At 55.3% G+C, this 17462-nt stretch overlaps 1 protein-coding gene across 1 annotated transcript; it reads left to right on the top strand.

The window, feature by feature from the left end:
* The first annotated feature begins 7853 nt into the window (after positions 1-7853).
* On the top strand, positions 7854-15837 carry SNORC (secondary ossification center associated regulator of chondrocyte maturation). Its single transcript, XM_069569768.1, has 3 exons — positions 7854-8042; positions 14868-15050; positions 15728-15837. The coding sequence occupies exons 1-3, from the start codon at positions 7862-7864 to the stop codon at positions 15835-15837; spliced, it is 474 nt and encodes a 157-aa protein (XP_069425869.1). The 5' UTR covers positions 7854-7861.
* Positions 15838-17462: the final 1625 nt, after the last annotated feature.

Below are 17462 nucleotides of genomic sequence, written 5' to 3'. Positions count from 1 at the left end.
GCTGCTCTAGCTCAGGAGCCCAGGGTCTTTCTGGTTCACCATCCTGATTGTGGCTTCCTTTCTCAAGGTCACTCGTGCTCCGCGGTGGCCTCTGGAGCCCCACACCCTCATGCCTGCCTTGCAGGCAGGAGGGAGTGGGTGAGGCAGACGGGAGTGCACCTCCCTCCTCAGTCATCCCCCTTGAGGAGCTCTTTTGGGAACACTGCCAAGTCTTTGTCAACTGGAAGGAAGATGCCTAACTTGCCTGAGTTCAGCTTTTTTCTTTTTAATTGAAAAAGATGTAGGGAGACATTGATGTAGGCTCGTGCTTCGGTCTGAGCTGGGAAGCCCCACAAGCTTGGTGCTGACAGAGCCCGTGTCCACTAAGAATCATCCTCCTGGCTTACAGGGGGCCGTCTTCTTGCTATGTCCTCACGTGGCAGAGAGAGATCCCATGTCTCTCTCTCTCTATCCCACCTTTCTATCTCTTAAAAATCATCTTTTTACCCCAACACGAGGATCCCACCTTCATGACCTAATCTAATCACCTCCCAAAGGCCCCACCTCTGAATTCCATCACACTGGGATTAGGGCTTCCAGCACATAAATCTGAGAGGACACAAACATTGTCCTAACAACTAATGTAACAAACTCCTACCATTTTACCAATTATTTTTTAATCTCATGTTTTCTTTTCCCTTTAGAATATTTTAAAACAAATCCTGGCTATATTGAGTCACTCATAACATGTTTCAGTGCATATTGTAACATACCTTTAAAAAAGCTCATGCCGATACCACATTCATGATATGAGTAATTCTTAATATCTAAACACAGTCTGTATATTATTTTTTTCAGGTTATCTCAGAAGTGTCTTTTTACGAAAGTTTGAGTCAAAATCAAAATCAGGTTCATGGATCACATTTGATTGCTAAGTTTTAAGTCTCTTTTAGTCTAACCAGCTTCCCATCAAAAAAATTTTTGAAAACAAAAAGATCATTTACCCACAGAACCCCCATAATATGGATCCAGCAAGGAGCGTATTTATGGTGTCAATTTGTTTATCTCCCCCACAGTTTCTGTAAACTGGTAGGTCTAGAAACTTAGCTAGCTTCAGATTCTCCTCTCCCCCTCAAGAATAGTTAATTGGCATTCATCCTGTGGTATCACAGGCAGCATTGTCTGGTTGTCCCATTTTTAGTTTTGTCAGATTTCATCAGTTAATCCTGTTGCTATGATCCATTATAAAAGTTCTATTGGTCTTTTGTGTAGCAGTTTTAACGTTCATTGATGATCATTGCCTAGGTCTATTATTTCATCAGTTGTTGAAATAAAGTGATTCTTTTTGAGGAGAAGGGGGAATTTTTATTTTGAATAATTTCAGGCTTAAAACTTGTAAGAACAGTAGAAAGAACTCCGACATATCTTTCATCCAGATTCTCCAGCTGCAACATTTACCCACACCTCTAGAGCTACCCCCTCAATAATGACTCTCGGTAACTGTATTTTACGAATCATTTGAAAGCAAGCTTGTAGACGTTATGTGCTTTACCCCTAAACATTTCAGACTGTGTTTCCTTGAAACAAGGACATTTTGTTACATAACCACAATACAATGATTAAAATTAGAAAATAGAGTACTTGATACTGTTAATATCAAGAATTCCCTCATATGTCACCAATTGCTCCACTAATGTCTTCTGTAAGGAAAAATATGAAGAGGTCAGGATGCCATCGTGATTGGTTTTTGTGTTTAGATGTCATATTTCTTGGTGGTGCTTTAGTAGCTAAGTCATGTGTGACTTGCGACCCCATGGACTGTAGCCCACCAGGCTCCTCTGTCCACGGGATTTCATTTCTTGAGTCTCCTCTAATCTGGAACAGTTTCTCTTTCATACCTTGGAATTTTTTAAGGGACAATTATTTTGTAGAATGCACTTAAATTTCATTTGGTACTTTCTCATGATTTAATTCATATTATGCAATTGGGCAGTATTACAACAGAAATGATATTATGTCTGTCCTTGATGTATCATATCAGGAGGCACCTGATGTCAGTAACTTTAATTACTTAAAGATGATGTCTGCCAGGTTTCTCCACTGTAACGACTTTTCTCTTTATGGGAGATACTTCGAGCCTAAATAGCCAGTTCTCATCAATCTTTGATCCACTAGTTTTAGTAGTCATTGGTGATTCTTGGCTTGAACAACTAGGGCTTGCCAGGCTTTCTTATACTTTATTAGCATTGGACATGAATTTGAGTAAACTCCGGGAGTTGGTGATGGACAGGGAGGCCTGGTGTGCTGCAGTCCATGGGATTGCAAAGAGTTGGACACGACTGAGGGACTGAACTGATTAACATTCTACTATAAGGAAGAACTTTACACACACACACACACACACACACACGCACACACTGTAGGGTATAATCTGACACTATTTCTTGTGCACAAGTGGCCCATTTGGAGCCCCTCCAAGGAGCCCCTCCTTTTGCCATATCTCTATCATCCTTTGATCACTTTCTTACTTTGGCATGAGATATTCTAGGCTCCTCACTTAAAGTCTCTAGATTTGAAACTAGCCGTTTCTCTAAGGAGCCTGCTGCTTCTGTAGAGGAGGCCCGAGGACTTGTGAGTGGAAGATTCTCCAATCTGAGTTTATCCCAATGCCCCCATCCCAGATCTCAAGGGCTCACCATTCCCAATCAGTACCATGAATTTCACCTGAAAAAAACTGACACAGTTGTGGATTCAGATTGTGATACTGCAAGCCACACAAATTCAGGGCCTGGTCTGCTGCCAATTAAGCTCTGTATCTATAAGAAATAAGAGAGTATTAAAAGATTGTCATAGAAGTGCTCCAGGTCTTTGATCATGCCTTGACCTTCAAATTGAAAGCCATGAGCTTTTCTTTAAGCACCCAAAGCAGTAAAAAGTAGCCAGTTCACTTCATTATCCTCTTGATCATCACCACTAAAGAGCATCTACCTGATCCTTCAAGCCTTGTCTTGAATAGGCGCTTCATGCTAAACAGCCCCAGGTCTTAATATAGGCTACGCCATGTGTTATCAGATCTCGTTTTCCACTGGCAGTGAGCTCAAGCTCAAACAGGGTGGCAAGTCAAATTGGGAAGCATATCTTTAAGGGTCAGTTTCTGGGGAACCATTTCAAGTGCCAAGCACTGCATTGGTCAGAGTCTGACTAGGACACAGAGTTCACTGTAGGTATTTCAAACAGAAGAGACTTAATGGAGGAATTTGTTGCAAAGATGTTGAAAGGACTGAAGAAACGAAAGAGGGAGGGTAAGGCAACCCAAATGAGTAACTCAGCTCAGAAACTGACACCCGCCTAGGCTGGAGGAGCAGAAAGAACAATCACAGGCCAGAGCACTGTCCACCAAGGGCCTGAATGCAGCCGCCTGACAAGGATCCTGGAGCCGGCACCTCCAGGCTTCCGAGGCTACCCCTGCAGTCCTCAGCACCTGTGTGTTACTGACGTTTCTGCATCCAGTGCTGCTGCCACCAGAGACGCTCTGAGAAATCGGAATCAGAAAGAGAGTCACTTCTCCGCTCCCACCTTTCATCTCCTACCAGTGCCTCCACTGGAACTGCTCACAGGCAAGAATCTCTCAGGAGTGTGACCTGCGGACCTGGCTCTGCTATAGGGCATAGAAAGGTGAGGACAGGAGACAGAGCAAATGAGCAGCACAAAAAAATGAGTGAGCAAGTCAGACAGTGGTGGTGGTTTAGTCGCTAAGTCGTGTCTGACTCTTGCGACCCCATGGACTGTAGCCCACCAGGGTCCTTTGTCCATGGGATTCTCCAGGCAAGAATACTGGAGTGGGTTGCCATTTCTTCCTCCAGGGGATCTCCTCAACCCAGGGATCAAACCAGTGTCTCCTATGTCTCCTGCATTGGTAGGCAGGTTCTTTACCACTAGCGCCACCTGGGAGCCTCACTAGGTTCTATTAGGTTGGTGCAAAAGGAATTGCCGTTTTGGGTCCTGGATTTTAAATTATTATGACTAGGCTCAAACTTTATTAATCAAAATAGGAACCATTACAATCAACATAGTTGGGCCAATGAGAAAATAAATTTGTTTACTCCTATAGTAAAAAAAAAAAAAATCCATGCTTCAGGATTCAGTGAACTCTTAGAAAGCATTTTCTATGTCCTGCTGGTTGTGGAAGCATTTTCCCTGCAAAAAGTTGTTGAGGTGCTGGAAGAAGTGGTAGTCAGTTGGTGAATATGGCAGATGAAGTTAAACTTTGTAGCCCGATTCATTCAGCTTTTGAAATGTTGGTTGTGCGGCGTGCTGCCAGGCGTTGTCACAAAGAATTGGGCTCTTTCTGTTGATCAGTGCTGGCTGCAGGCGTTGCAGTTTTCGGTGCATCTCATCACTTTGCTGAGCATACTTCTCAGATGTAGTGGTTTCTCCAGGATTCAGAAAGCTATAGTGGATCAGACCAGCCGCAGGCCACCAACCAGTGACCCTGACCCTTTTTTTGATAAAAGTTTGGCTTTGGGAAGTGCTTTGGAGCCTCTTGGTCTGACCGCTGAGCTGGTTGCCACTGCTTGTTGTATAAAATCATTGCACATCACAACCCAATCAAAAAATGGTTCATTGTTGTGTAGAAGATGACACTTCAAATGATTTTTTTGATTCATGGTCAGCTTATGAGGCACCCATTTATTCAGCTTTTTCACCTTTCCAATTTGCTTCAAATGCTGAATATCCATAGAATGGTCAACGTTGAATTCTTCAGCAACTTCTCGTGAAGTTGTAAGAGGATCGGCTTCCGATGATTGCTCTCAGTTGGTGTCAACTTCTGATGGCCAGCCACTAGGCTGCTCATCTTCAAGGATCTCCTCTCCTTTGCAAAGCTTCTTGAACCATCACCGGACTGTACATGCATCAGCAGTTCCTGGGCCAAATGTGTTTCTGTTGTTGTGAGTTGTCTCCGCTGCTTTGTGACCCATTTTGAATGAGAATAAGAAAATTGCTTGAATTTGCTTTTTGCCTAACATCATTTCCATAGTCTAAACTACAAATAAAATAAACATGTAATAATTCATTAGCAAAAAAACATAAAGCAAGAAATTTGTATTAAAATGATGTATAACATAACCACATTTATTTAAGAATTATTCCCATATCAGATGGCAAAGTTCAACAATGCAAAACTGCAATTACTTTTGCACCAGTGCATGCTCTAACCAGTGCTTGCTATCTAGGACTTAAGAGTCACAGAGTAGGGACAGACAGACAATGGACACTTCATTTAAAGGCACTATTACCTATGTCTGACAAAGGAGTTTTGTCAGGGTGCACACACACACACACAAAAAACCAACCTAAAAAATTCAGAGTGATTGGCCTCCCTAATAAAATATATCAGCCCCCCCCCCAAAAAAAATTGAACAGCTTTTCACAAAGGAATATATTCCTGCGGTCAATAAAAATTAATATAAAAATGTATTCAATTTTATTAGTCATGAAAATGCAGCCACACTTGAGACACCACAACATACCTACCAGGAGGGCCGGAAATAAAGAGACCTGCAGTGCCAGGTACGGGTGAGGATGTCGGAACTGGGACTCAGACTGTCGATGAGTCTGAGGACGTGCTGAAAAGTGGCTCGGCAGCCTCTATAGAATCTAAACATTGTACTCTAGCCTAGCAATTCTTTTTTTTTTTTTCTTAATTGGAATATAATCGCTTGACAATGTTACGTTAGTTTCTGCTGTACAGTGAAGTGAACCAGCCATATGCATACATATATTCCCTTGCTCTTGAACCTCCCTCCCACCCCGCTCACTCCCACCCCTCTGGGTCATCACAGAGCTCCGAGCTGAGCTCGGTCCCCACTAGCTGTCTAATTTACGCCTGGTAGTGTATATATGTCAAATCCAATCTTCCATCTTTGGATACATAACCAAGAAAAATGAGTGTACATGTTCTCCAGAGGTAGGTATGAGAATACCTATGGGAGCCATATTTGTAGAAGTTCAGTCCTGGAAATACCCCAAATTGATACTTTAAAAATGGATAAAAGAATGGGTAATTTGTGGCAACTGAATTGCTCTGTTGCTCAGTCATGTCCGACTCTTTGCAACCCCAAGGACAGGCTTCCCTGTCCTTCACCATCTCCCAGAGCTTGCTCAAACTCACGTCCGTTGAGTCGGCAGTGCCATATTCAGCAATGGGAAAGAATGAGTCGCTGCTACGTGCAACAATATGGATGAATCTCGCAGGACACTGAACAAAAGCCAGACATAAGCGTTCACGCCATACGATTCCACTGCCTGGAAAGCTAATCTATGACAAGGGAAGACAGATCAGCACTGTGAGGGCACTGATAGGGAGGGGCAGGAGGAATCCTGCTCCTTCTGCATCTATCTGGGTGGTGTTTACACAGGTGTATATGTGTATGAAAGTCCATCAAGCTGTAAGCATAAAATTTGTGTACTTCACAATATTTAGGTCATTCCTCAAAAAACTGCTGTGGAGACACTGGGCTTCCCTGATAGCTCAGTTGGTAAAGAATCCACCTGCAACACAGGAGACCCCGGTTCAATTCCTGGGTCGGGAAGATACCCTGGTGAAGGGAAAGGCTATCCACTCCAGTATTCTGGCCTGGAGAATTCCATGGACTATATAGTCCATGGGGTCGCAAAGCGTTGGATGTGACTGAGCGACTTGCCCTTCACTTCAGAAAATTACCCACCCCCAAAAGTAAGAGACAGCAAAGTTTCACATAAATATAAATGCTAAGAAGAAATTTAAAGAAGTGTGATGAGTGGGTGGGGAACTGACTGCTCAGAGCTGAGACCTGAGTGGGGATAAGGAGGTAGCTATGTCCTGAGCTGAGAGACTGCTTTCTGGGAGAGAGGACAGCAAGTGCAAAGGCCCTGAGGGAGAGTGGAGTTTGGTGTACTGGAGGAACTTTGTCAAGGCCATCAGACTGAACATAAGTCCTTAGTTTGACTTTTTATCCTAAAAGTAGTGGGGAACCACGAGGGGTTTGCTGTAGGAGCGTGTACTTTCTGAGAGATTAGATGTGGGGAGTAAGTGGAAAAGACCGCTGATGAATTTTATGTGGCTGGAACATCTGGAAGGTGGGGAGCTGGAATTTAACTGAGCAGGGATGGGGAGGCAGTGGCGTCAGGTTTGTTTTGGCAATGCTAAGTTGGAGACACTCATTAGATGCCCTTGGGGCCTTCCGGGAGCTGGCGGGTGACGGGGCCAGACCCAGGCTGGACACGGATGTCATGAACACACGAGTGGTATTTCAAGTCCCAGATACCTGGGAGAACAGAAAGCGGGAAGAAGGGACCCAGGGCATTTAATGCCGTGGGTTTTTCCGGAGAGAGGAGAGCTGCTAGAAGGCTGGCTGGAAACGGCTTTGGAAGCATGGCTACACCGAGCTCCGTTGAGCACCCGCTCCCTGCCAGGGGTCCAGAGCCCAGATGTGAGCAGAGCCTGGCCCTGCTCGGTGCTGCCAGCCCACGGTGGCAGTCGCTCAGGCCTGGGCCTTGAGCACTGAAATGCAGATTCCTGGGCTCACTGGGAAAGAGAGCTAGAGCCGTTACATCTGTCAGTCACCCTGGGTGAGTCTTCTGCACGTGGAGGTTTGAGAATCTCAGTGGCCTAGGTGCATGCGTGTGTGTGTGCATATGCGTGTGTGAGAGAGAGACAGAGAGAGAGAGAGAAGGAGGAGAGAGGGAAAGAGCGATTTCCTCTTTCCCTCTCTGAGGGTGGGGCTGCTCCAGAGTTCAGGGAAGCAGTCAGCTCTGTGAGCTTGGCTGTGTGTGTGTGTGTGTGTGCGCGTTCATGTGTGGGGGGCGGGCACGGTGTCCCAGGAGGACAGAGTTTGCATTGATGAAAACCCTCCCCAGCCCTTTGATGCCTCGCTCCCTCTGCCCTGAAGTTGAGCAGCTCAGTCCTCGGTGCCTCCCGCCCGCTGGCCACGCGTGCCCCCCGGCCAGGATGGCGTCCTGTCTGGCCCTGCGCATGGTGCTGCTGCTCCTCTGCGGGGTCCTGGCGCCTGCGGTGCTCACAGGTAAGGGTGCTCCCAGCTACCGGCCTCCCGAGGCGAAGAAGCGCCTTAAGGCCCACCGGGCAAAGCCAATCACCGGGATGGGGTGACCATTTGGGATGGTTCCGGGAAGGGCTCCTCTGGGACACAGGCTGGCAGCTACGTGTCGGAGGCCTCTGGGACTTGTTCGTCACAGAGACTGTGACCTCTGAAGCAGGATGGTGACTTGGGGAGCAGGGCCAGGGACCTTAGCTGCCCAGGGGAGGTGGGGGCCACTCCAGCACCCTAAAATCTGAAGGAAGGCCTTGAGAATCTGGGTGGGAGTCAGGAGGGGACACCAGGCACAGGACAAGCAGCTGATGGGCAGAGGGCCCCAGATGTTAGGTCCACGGAGCTCTGCCATTTACGTTTTGAAGCCCTACAGACCCTTCCCCGCTGGTTTTCTCAAGTGTCCTTTGAGAAGGTACTATCTCCATTCTAGGAAAAACATTTCAGTGGGGAGCACAGGACCAGAAACCCCTCTGTAAAACCAGGAGGATGCTGGCCTGACGCTCCCGCACTGAGGCTTGAAAGCAGCCCGGATCTGGGGTCTGGCGAGAAGAGTCCCGCCAGCCTCGAAGTGGTGGGTTCCCGGGGATCCGAGCCCCGGTATGGACACAGCTGTGGGGCCCTGCGCTGGGAGGGGCTGGCCCAGACCGGCTGCAAAGCCTGAGAGGCACAGGCTTCCAGGTGGTCTCTCTCCTGGAAGAAAGCCCTCTCCTGTGACCGGGAGGGCAGGGTGTCAGGGCTCCTGTGGGGAGTCCTGGGGCTGGAGAAACCAGTGGTGGGGGGCTGGAGACCCTCTCTGCAGCATGGGTTTTGGGGGGCGTCTGCAGATCTGGGCGTCATGTGGATGTGTGCTGGGGAGAGCCGCGAGAGGAGGTGAGGCCTGGGGTGACTCCCGCAGCCACGCACTCAGGCACAGACCCAGGAGGAAACGGGGTGGGGGGCAATGAGGATCCCGTGGGTCCCCGGGCTCTCTCCAGAAGCCCTAGAAGCAGCTCGCAGGCTGGCTCTGCTTCTGGTTCTGTCCTCCTCGCTGTTCCTTAGGCGCCCTGCACCTCTCCCCTTCAGTGTGGCCGTGATAACCCCAGGACCTCTGCCTCCCGGGCGGGAGAGTCTCTGTAGGTCTCCCGGGCGCACAGGCTCGCGGGCCGGGCCAGGCGGCTGGTGGCCCTCAGTACAGGTTGGGAGGATGTGTGGAAACGTCCCCAGCCCCTCTGCTGGGTGCAGGGGAGTCTCGCGGCAGAACCCACTCCTTGCCTCGCCTGCCTTTGGGTGGGCGAGCCAGGGGCCTGGCACGGTGCCCGCGGCCCTGGGGAAGTGACCCAAAGTAGGGTGGCATTTTCCGTGGCTCCCGTGGGCCCCACCCACCCCCAGTGACACGGCTTCTCCTGCCCGGTGGTCAAAGCGGGTGGAGGCAAAGGTGCTGGCGCCCTGTCTGTCCCTGAGTCTGGGGCCCGTGTGGGCAGCTTCTGTCCCATTCCTGGGTGCCCACGCAGGCAAGGTCTTGCAGCTGAGGCTGCCGGCTAGAGGTGCCTGGTCGGACGGGGCGTACACAGCCCGGGTGGGTGGGTTTCCTCTGCCGCCACAGGAATGCCGGGCACGGCCTCGTGGTGGGCGGCATGGGGACCTCACCTGGCCTCACCTCCCGACTCCCCTGCTCAGGTCCTGCCCAGGAGCAGGCCAGCCAGCTCCACCCCAGCGCCTCTGGGCTCCGGCAGGGCTGCTGTTCCTCCTGATGGTTAGGGCAGGAGTGTGTCGGGGAGGCTCTTAGCTGCCCCCCCGGGCTAGAGGCTCAGAGCAGGTGTGCGCCTGGCCCGACAGGCCCCTGGCCCGCTTGCTCTCTGGGCTGGGGTCGGTCCCAAGCAGGGAGGCTGGGGTGGCCCCATGGCTGAGATCCAGGCCTGGCCTGCCACCCTCCCTGCTGGTCGCCTGTGGCCACAGCTACTGCGGCGGAGGGAGCAAGCCAGGTTGAACGGGCGGGAGGCCAGGGCCCCGATGAAAAGGCCCTTCATGACCGCACAAAGGCCGTCTGTGAGCTCGGGCGCCTGGCCTCGGGGCCCAGTGGTCAGGGTGAGCGTTAAACAAACTTATTTACCGAAAGGCAGGGCGGCTGGGGGCAGTGGGGCTGGGGCTGGGGCAGGGAGGGGGAGCCCACAGTGCCCAGGCCTGTGGCAAGGTCACAAGGCCCCCACTTCTGGCTTCTCCAGCCAGAGCGGCAGAGTCACAGGATGTGCTCACACCAGTCCTTGTCCCCCCACCGTCTTCCATCCTCACATCGCACCTCTGCCCGCCTTCCACACCTACCCCTCTGGGTCCCAGCCTCCACACCTGCCCTCATGCCAGCCCCGCTGCCTGGCACTTCTGTCCCACCTTCCCCCCTCCTCAGATGGGGCCTGCAGTGGGGAGCCCCCTGGAGAAGTGCTCCTGTTCCCGGCTCCCCACAAGGGTAGGTTTGGGGGACAGAGCTGTCTCCCCTGTCACCCCAGCAAACTGCACAGCCCGGAGGCAAGCAGATGAGGACAGGAAAACGGCCGCCCCCTCTCCCTGGCAGCTGCACCTCCTTGGTGGGAGGGCTGGGGACTTGAGTTCAGGCTGTGGTTCTGGCCCATGTGTGTGTGCCTTGGGGATGCCCACCTGGGCTGGCCAGGAGCCTGGGGCCCCGATGAGTCCGTGCAGCCCGGATCAGCCTTGCGGGGTGGGGGGTCTCCTGTGATGGTCAGCTGCGGCAGCCGCGGAGCCCACAGAGGGGCCAGGGCCATGCTGCCCAGGCCCTAAAGGCCTGGGGTGGGGGGGGCAGAGGCAGCAGCTGACAATGGTCTTGACAGCATGGTCACCAACTTGGAGGGCTGGGAGAGGCACGGCCCAACCCCCGATTCACAGGTCGGGGAGGGCAGGCCGGCGGAAGAGCCAGCCTGCTGTGGTCCCGGGGTGATGGAGCCGGATTTGGACCCAGACCTCTGGTTTGGCTTCCCTGATGGCTCAGAGGGTAAAGCGTCTGCCTGCAATCCGGAAGACCTGGGTTCAATCCCTGGGTTGGGAAGATGCCCTGGAGAAAGGGAAAGGCTACCCACTCCAGTTTTCTGGCCTAGAGAATTCCATGGACTGTACAGTCCATGGAGGTCGCAAAGAGTCGGACACGACTAAGTGACTTTCACTTTCACTTCGCTCTGATTTGGCTCATAGCTCAGCTGGTGAAGGATCCGCCTGCAATACCGGAGACCCGGGTTTAATTCCTGGGTCGGGAAGATCCGCTGGAGAAGGGATACGCTACCCACTCCAGTATTCTTGGGCTTCCCTTGTGGCTCAGCTGGTAAAGAATCTGCCTGCAATGCAAGAGACCTGGGTTTGATCCCTGGGTGGGGAAGATCCCTGGAGAAGGAAATGGCAACCCACTCCAGTACTCTTGCCTGGAAAACCCAATGGATGGAGAAGCCTGGTAGGCTACAGCCCATGGAACTGCAAAGAGTCGGACACGACTGAATGACTTCACTTTCTTTTCTTTCTCTGATTTGGAAGCCAGTGGGGCAGCCCCTCAAGCTTCAGAGCTGGCTGGGTTTTGGAGGGTGTGTGTGGGTGGGGGTGGGGGTGCGTGCATTACGCCTGGGCTGGTGTGTCTAACAGGAAGGGTCCAGGCTTTTGCAGGGGAGGGGCAGACAGGGAGAGGGGCTGGGTGGGCCTCCCAAGTACCTTGCTCAGAGGGCCCCCTTCTCCCCCCGAGATGGCCCCCACAGGCTCTGGCAGAGGGCAGAGAGTGACAGCCAGCTCTCGGGAGAGAGCCCCGGCTCTCCAGGCACTGAGGGGCCTGTCACTCCTCTCACTTAGCTAGGGGCTGGTTCCTCTGATGCCACCCATTTTGGCAGGGCCTGATGCCCAGTTGTGGAGGCTTCCCTGGGCCAGATGCCTGGCAGCTGGGGATGAGCTTTGGCTGGAGGTGGGACAGGGAGGTGCCTGGCTGCTGCTCTGGCTTGGGTGTGTGGTGAGCAACTGCAACCAGGGGGCCTGTCCGTTTATCTGGGAGACGCACAGTCTGTGAGCCTTAGACCCGAGGGCCTGCTCAGTCGCTCAGTCGTGTCTGACTCTTTGTGACCCCATGGACTGCAGCATGCCAGGCCTCCCTGTCCCTCACTGGCTTCCAGGGTTTGCCCAAAGTTCATGTCCATTAAATCGGTGATGCTATCCAACCTCAGACCCAGGCCTTTCTGTTCAGCCCTGGGGAGCCCGAGGCAAGCATGCCAAAGGCATGGAGCCCTCTGTAGGCAGCTGCCAGGTGGCAGACCTCAGCCCTTCCAGGCAGCGACAAGGGAGCCCCGAGAGTCACAGGAAAGTCACTGAAGTGGGTGCTGGAGCAGGGTGGCCCCCAGACCCCAGCGCTGCAGCTCAGCTGGGGCCCTGGAGAGAGGAGCTTCCACCCCAGGAGGTCTCCTTGCCAGGGATGTTTCAGAAAAGGGGCCCAGGCCGGGGCAAGGCCTGGGAGCATGATAGTGGTCCCTGCCTGCAAGCTGAGCCTCGCCACTGATCCAGCCGAGGCCTGAGAGAGGCTGCCAGGGACAGGGCCTGGGGAGCTGGGGACCCTGTAAGGTTTTATCATGAAAAGATCTTAAGTTTACAGGAAAGTTACAGGAATAATCCTTTCCAGTAGACTCTTCTCCTGGATTCACCGACCACCAACTTTTTGCCATATTTTCTCGTCTGTCTTCCCGTCTCTGTCTACTCGCTCACCTAACTGCTGAACCATCTGATGGTTAAGCTACAGACCCCGTGCCCGTTTGCCCCTAAATACTTCTGAGAAAAGGGTGTTCTCTAACACAGCAGAGTCAGTTACCCCAGTCAAGACGTGCACAAGGCTGCAGTGCTCCTCCCTGCCCTGCAGCCTGGCTCACGGTTCGCCAGTGGACCCCACAGGCCCCTCCAGGATCTCACGTTGCATTGTGTTGCCAGAACTCCTCAGTCTCTAATCCGGAACAGCCCCTCACTCTCTGTCTCTCCCGACCTTAATATTGTTGAAGACCTAGTTATTTGAGGACTGTCCTGGAATTTGGCTTTGGCTGTTCACTCATGATTTGCCTCAAGTGGAAACTGTTGGCAGAGACCCCTGCAAATACCTTTGTGTCTTCCCAGAGCACCCCCTCTCCAGGAGGTGCTGAGCCTGGAAGCAGGGTGTGGGTCTGGCTTGTCTGTGCCCAGGGCCCGGAGTGGTGGTGGGGGTGGGCGCGGGTCTCGGGGGTGGAGGCCCCAAGAGTGAAAGGTGCCCCAGGAACTGGCAGGGAGACCAGCCAGGGCTTGTCTTGCTGCTGCTGCTGCTGCTAAGTGCTCAGTCGTGTCCAACTCTTTGGCAACCCCAAAGACTGTAGCCCACCAGGCTCCTCTGTCCATGGGATTCTCCAGGCAAAAATACTGGAGTGGGTTGCCATTTGCTTCTCCAGAGGATCTTCCCGACCCAGGGATTGAACCCGGGTCTCTTGCATCTGCTGCACTGACAGCCGGATTGTTAACCACCAGCACCAGGGCTATATTGATTGAACCACAACTGCCAGGGAAGTTTCTGGGAAGGTACAACCTGTGACTGTGCTGTCCGAGGCTTCAGTCCCCAGGAGCACTTAACTGCCAACGCCCACCTAAGTTTACCCTTAGCCCCGGTCTCCTCGGAAGCAGGGACACACAGTTCCCTGCTGGTGTCACTGGGACACTGCGTTGCGATGCCCACTCAGCCCACTCCAGCATCCCTGGATCACACCCAGATCACTCAGCAGCTGGGGTGGGAAGCCTGGAGCCGGTCTTGAACTTGACTGGGGGTCTGAGAAGGCTGGATGGGCCCAGGGCTGGGGTGCTGCTGTGTAGCTCCTCAGGCTAGGATTCTTGAAGGGGGAGCAAGACTGGGGTGTCTGGGGCCACAGTGGGGGTGGGGGTGGGGCTGGAGTTCCCATGCCAGACTCTCGTCCTGCCCTCTGGGGGCCCCTGTGTACCCTGAACCTGGCGACCTACCAGCGAAGAAAGAGTCCTGCAAAAAAAACACTGCCCAGAGGCTGCCCTACTGATCCAGCCCCTGCCAGGGTTGGGGTGAGGGTCTCCTGGAGCTTCCCGAACAAGCTCCGCAGACACTCCTGCCCAGCCCTCTGCCCCTGTCTGGTCTGGAGAGAGCAAAGCCCGGGCATCACGGTTTCTCCTCCGGCTACAGTGGCTCTTGCGCTTTAAGCCTCAGACATTGGGGGGCATGTGGAGGCATGTGTGGGAGCGGGACCCCAGGCCCTGGGGCTACAGTCAGGGAGAAGCAGGGCCGGCTGCCCAGGGGTGGGGGTGGGCCTTTCCTCTCCACCTCCCAGGACGGCTGCCCCTCACCACCCGGTGGGCAGAGTCCCTGGTCTCTGGACAGGACATTGCTTCCCTGTCCTGGCGCCCTTTCCAGAGTGAAGGCTGCCCTGTGTGGGGAGAGGACCCCTCAGAAGTGTCACTGCCCCAGGCCCACAGACCCCCAGCAGTTCAGCTGGGGTCCGCAGGCCCTGCTGGGGAGCATCGTGCCCCCCCACTGTTGTTCCCCCACATGGTCCCTACTGCCCTGAAGCTCCCTGGGAGCCCCCGGTTCTCCCAGCTTTCTCCTGTGGGTGGCCCCGCCAACATCAACCTGTCCCGTCCTGGGTGGGAGGCAGCCTGGCCCCAGTAGGGGGTCCAGGGCCACACGTGGGACCCCCCCCCCCCACGGCCTCCGGCAAAGCACCGCGAGGCACCCCTTCCAGTCGTTCAACGGCGGGGATGTCTCATCGGACCTACAGCCTGGGGGACCTACTACACCTGTCCTTGGCCTTGCAGCCGAGGGCCCGCAGGAGCCCGCGCCCACCCTGTGGAACGAGCCCGCGGAGCTGCCGTCAGGAGAAGACCCCGTGGAGAGCACCAGCCCCGCCTGGGAGCCGGCAGTCAGCGGCCCACCCGCGCACACCGCCACGCCGAGCCCCGAGGACAGCACCGCCCAGGAGCGCCTGGACCAGGGCGGGGGTACGGCGGGGGCGGGAGGTGGGGAAAGCGGGGCGGAGGCGGGACACTGAGGGGTAAGGGGCGGGGGCGCGGGCCGGGGGCACGGTGTGCGGGGGCGGGGGGTGAGGGGAAAGGATGGGGGGCAGGAGGAAGGGGCAGTAGGGCGGGGCCGGGGGCAGGGAGGGGGGTGCGGAGGTGGGGGTGCGGAGGTGGGGGTGCGGAATAGGGGATGGGGACAGGAGTGGGGGGCGGCCCGGGAGGAAGGGGTAGGAGGGCGGGGCCGGGAACAGAGGCGGGGTGCGGGTGCGGGGTGCGAAGTCGGGGGCGGGCCAGGAGGAGGGGTAGGGGGGCGGGGGCGGGGGCGGGTGTGGGTGCCGGAACTGGGGTGCGGGTGCGGAGGTGGGGGTGGGCGCAGGAATAGGGGTTGGGAGCAGGAATGGGGTCGGGCCAGGAGGAGGGGTAGGGGGCGGGGGCGGGGGCGGGGGCGGGAGGTCGGAGATGGGGAAACGGGTGGGGGCGGGCCGGGGGGAGAGGTTGGGGCGGGCCTCTGGCTGACACTGGACGCGGGTGCGGGTCGCAGTGCGGGCGGGGGTGGGTGTGCAGGGGTGGGGGTCGGGCCGGAAGGAGAGGTGGGGGGAGGGTGCGGGGGGGGCGGCGGGCCTCTGGCTGACCCGGCCCCCTCGCCCCGTCCTCCGCAGGCTCGCTGGGGCCCGGCGCCATCGCCGCCATCGTCATCGCCGCCCTGCTGGCCACCTGCGTGGTGCTGGCGCTCGTGGTGGTCGCGCTGAGAAAGTTTTCCGCCTCCTGAAGCGAATAAAGGGGCCGCGGTGCGGCTCGGCGGCACCCCAGGTGCGCGCCCCCCGAGTCTCCTTGTGTCTGCGCGTGAGTGTGTCGGCGAACGGGGTGGGGTGCGGGGGTGTCGCCGTGCTCGCGGGGCGCGTGCGGGAGTGCACATGCGCCGGGTCCCCCGCGGGCGCGCGGGTGCGTGCGGGGGCCTTCGGGGTGCGGGAGCGGGCATGCGGCGCGCTCTGGCCCGAGTCCGGCGGGGACCCCTGCTCATCCCCACCCCGGACTGCCCGCCGCCTGCCTCCCACCGACCCCTCCGCGGGTCAGGGAGCGCTGCGAGGGAGCGCGGACCGGCGGGAGGTCCCCAGGGCTGGAGAGGGCAAAGGCCAGCCCCGTGCCCACCGCCCTGCTTCTCGAGGTCTCGCTGAGTCCCAGCGGGGTCCGCTAACTCACGGGCGTCCCGGCTTCTAATCAGATGATTGGTGATTTTGTTGGTGGGGGGCATCTTCAGACTCCGGCAGCCGGGGCGCTTGTCTATGGGGTCTGAGTCGCAGACCCGCACCCTCCGGATCCCTGGGGACCCCTCGACCCCCAGGAGCGAATGAGACACGCGGTGAAGCCTGGGTGCTATGGGCCCCTGTCCCCGCTCCCCAACGCAAGCCCCAGACGGCCTTCCTCGCCTGGCCGGTCGAGTTCCAGGGAACAGTGGCCGAGCCTCTGGCACAGTAGACAACCCCACGCGGGACGGCTGTTAGGAAACAAAAAGGGCTTTCAAGCTCAACCCTCCTCATTTCAGCCCTGAAATCTTGGGGGCTAGATCCCAGACGCTGCACCCTCCCAGCTGCAAGTCTCCCAGCTTGGCCCTGGCACTGGCTCCCTGGACTGGCCCTCTGTCTCCCATACCTCCCAGGAAGCCTAACCTTTGTGATTTAGAGAGGGATTTGTAATAGTGGCTTACCTGCTCTGGATGCAGCAGCAAAGAAGCTAGAACTGAGTCTTGGAGTGAGGACCCTAAGGCCTGGGGTAGGGGGGCTGTCTGCAAACCCCAGGGATGGTTTAACACTGGGGCCACAAGAGGATTCTTCTGAGCGCTGGAGAGAGGAGCTATCCTTCTTTCCTTATTTTTTTCACCATTATCTCTAGCACCCACCTTGGCCTCGTTGGTTTGTCTGAGTCCCTGAGCACACTTGTTCCGGCCAGTTTTCTCCACCTGGATACTCAGATGACCGACCGTATGTGGTACCCATTCACACTCCCCAAGACACGTCATGGCTTCAGAGTTTCGGCTTATAAAAGACTTGCATTGCTGACCGGTTTTCATGAAACTGTTTATAAATTATTACACGTAACCTCCAGCAGACAAAGCCTCCTTAGAGCAGATGACACAAGTCACTATGCTGTCTCCCAGCTCCAAAAACAAAAGCTGGATAAAGACTAGGACCAACGACCCCCCACCCCCACCCAAGAGCAGCATGGGGCTCAGAAATGGACCCTCTCCCCTTTCCCCAACTCCTAGGAAACTCAGGTGCAGGAAGACCCCCCCTCCCCGCCCCGCCCCACTGGGTTTGCAGCAAGGAGGTATCAAGAGCATCAGCCCCTCACTGGGATCCGGTGGTCCCTCCCCAATTGGACCAGCATGTTGCACGG

The sequence above is a fragment of the Ovis canadensis genome, chromosome 1 (assembly GCF_042477335.2).
Source record: "Ovis canadensis isolate MfBH-ARS-UI-01 breed Bighorn chromosome 1, ARS-UI_OviCan_v2, whole genome shotgun sequence".
NCBI classification, from domain to species: domain Eukaryota; kingdom Metazoa; phylum Chordata; class Mammalia; order Artiodactyla; family Bovidae; genus Ovis; species Ovis canadensis.
Note: the sequence above shows the minus strand (reverse complement) of the source record. Positions and strands in the feature narration are given on the sequence as shown.

Coding starts and splice junctions, on each gene's coding strand:
- SNORC (XM_069569768.1), top strand. CDS start 7,862: ATGAAAACCCTCCCCAGCCCTTTGATGCCTCGCTCCCTCTGCCCTGAA. Junction 8,043..14,867: donor GGCGCCTGCGGTGCTCACAG/GTAAGGGTGCTC, acceptor TTGGCCTTGCAG/CCGAGGGCCCGCAGGAGCCC. Junction 15,051..15,727: donor GCGCCTGGACCAGGGCGGGG/GTACGGCGGGGG, acceptor CGTCCTCCGCAG/GCTCGCTGGGGCCCGGCGCC.